Source organism: Cynoglossus semilaevis, unplaced genomic scaffold, assembly GCF_000523025.1.
Source record: "Cynoglossus semilaevis isolate Cse_v1.0 unplaced genomic scaffold, Cse_v1.0 scaffold1201, whole genome shotgun sequence".
Classification (NCBI taxonomy): domain Eukaryota; kingdom Metazoa; phylum Chordata; class Actinopteri; order Pleuronectiformes; family Cynoglossidae; genus Cynoglossus; species Cynoglossus semilaevis.
Window position 1 is genome coordinate 6,626 of NW_007585201.1, and position 1,373 is coordinate 7,998.

At 40.2% G+C, this 1,373-nt stretch overlaps 1 protein-coding gene across 1 annotated transcript in view; it reads right to left on the minus strand.

Annotated features, from left to right (window-relative positions):
* LOC103398955 (G-rich sequence factor 1-like) overlaps positions 1-1,373 on the minus strand; it is a gene marked incomplete at its 3' end in the record, with an annotated part of 13,698 nt that overhangs the window by 6,049 nt on the left and 6,276 nt on the right. Inside the window, exons 5-6 of the mRNA XM_025053913.1 lie at positions 725-803; positions 242-379 (exon numbers count right to left, since the gene is read on the minus strand). Of these exons, the coding sequence (XP_024909681.1) occupies positions 242-379; positions 725-803 (217 nt within the window). The remainder of the gene's footprint in view (positions 1-241; positions 380-724; positions 804-1,373) is intronic.

The window sequence follows — 1,373 nt, forward strand, 5'->3', positions numbered from 1 at the left end:
GCTGAGAGGAAAACTGGACAAAGGCCTCTCCTTACCTTTTCCCTGTGAAGTCTGTGATGAAGGTGATTCCATTCTCCACTATATCCAAACCTACTGATGAAAGAAGAATTATGAGATTTACACTAACATCAAGTAATATATATATTTTCACCAGATGAAACATTAGTGACAAGTTTAAGGGTAATGATGTGAACAATCACAGGTTATTATTATAAACGACACATCCGTCTTAGACAGTCACCTGTAAAGAACTGGACGATGTCGTCCTCCGTACATGTGAAGGGCAGACCCCTAAGTCGGACCACGGCACTGTCATCTGCAGCCGCCTGTAGGGCTTTCTTTAGAATGGCTTCGGCATCACTCTTCGTCACTTCAAATACTGCAGATAAATGAAAAATGTTTATTTGTACGTACAACTTTAATCCTGAATATTTTTTATTTTTAGCTGTCAGATAACAAAAAAAAGCTTTCTTCAATACATAACTGACAAACTGGCTTATTTCAAAAACAGCATAAAGAATCATAAAGAAAATGAAATGCTTCAGTAGTCGAGTGTCTAAGGTACAAACTGTAAGAACAGAATTATCATTCCTGTAAACCTAATAATAATAATAATAACAGCACCAACAACAATAATGTTTTTGTGTAACGTGGTAATGTTGCATCACCGACAACTAAGGACTATATGTTGTCAACTGGATTCATGATTCCCAACGCCACTAACCTTCTACGTATCTTGAACCGAGGTACTGATGGTGCTGCTCTAAAGCTTTGCTTACGTCCTTTCTGTGCTCCATCTCAATGTGTCACGTGCGGGCATCGCAGGAAGCAGACAGAACCCAAATGCAGTACTGGTGAGACACTTTCTGGTGCAGGTAGTTTTATTTACAAAGTCCAAATTAACGAAACACAAAGAACTACCAGGCATGGAATTCTCTTTGTAACACAGAACACGAGGAAACACAGAACAGGAAACTCGCGAACACGAACAGCCTGACAGAACGAAATGAACAACGATCCAACTACAATGATCAAACACAATCACAGTCACAATCACAATGATCCAACCACGACAGAGTGAGGGAGAGGGGTATATATACACAGGGAGCACCAGGTGACATAAGTGAAGCTAATTACCAACAGGTGAGTGTGATCCCACAGATAACCCCACAAAGACAACAAGAAAAAAGGAACAGACAGACATGACAGTAGGGGGTACTGTCATGTCTGTCTGTTTCTTTTTTCCTCCTAATGGACGTCCCCCGGACGTCCAAAAGCCAACCACGAACCCTCTGGGTTGGGTGGGAGGGATACCAAAACTGAAACTGAAACAAGGCCTATTCAAAAAAAAAAAAAAAAAAAAAAAAAAAAAA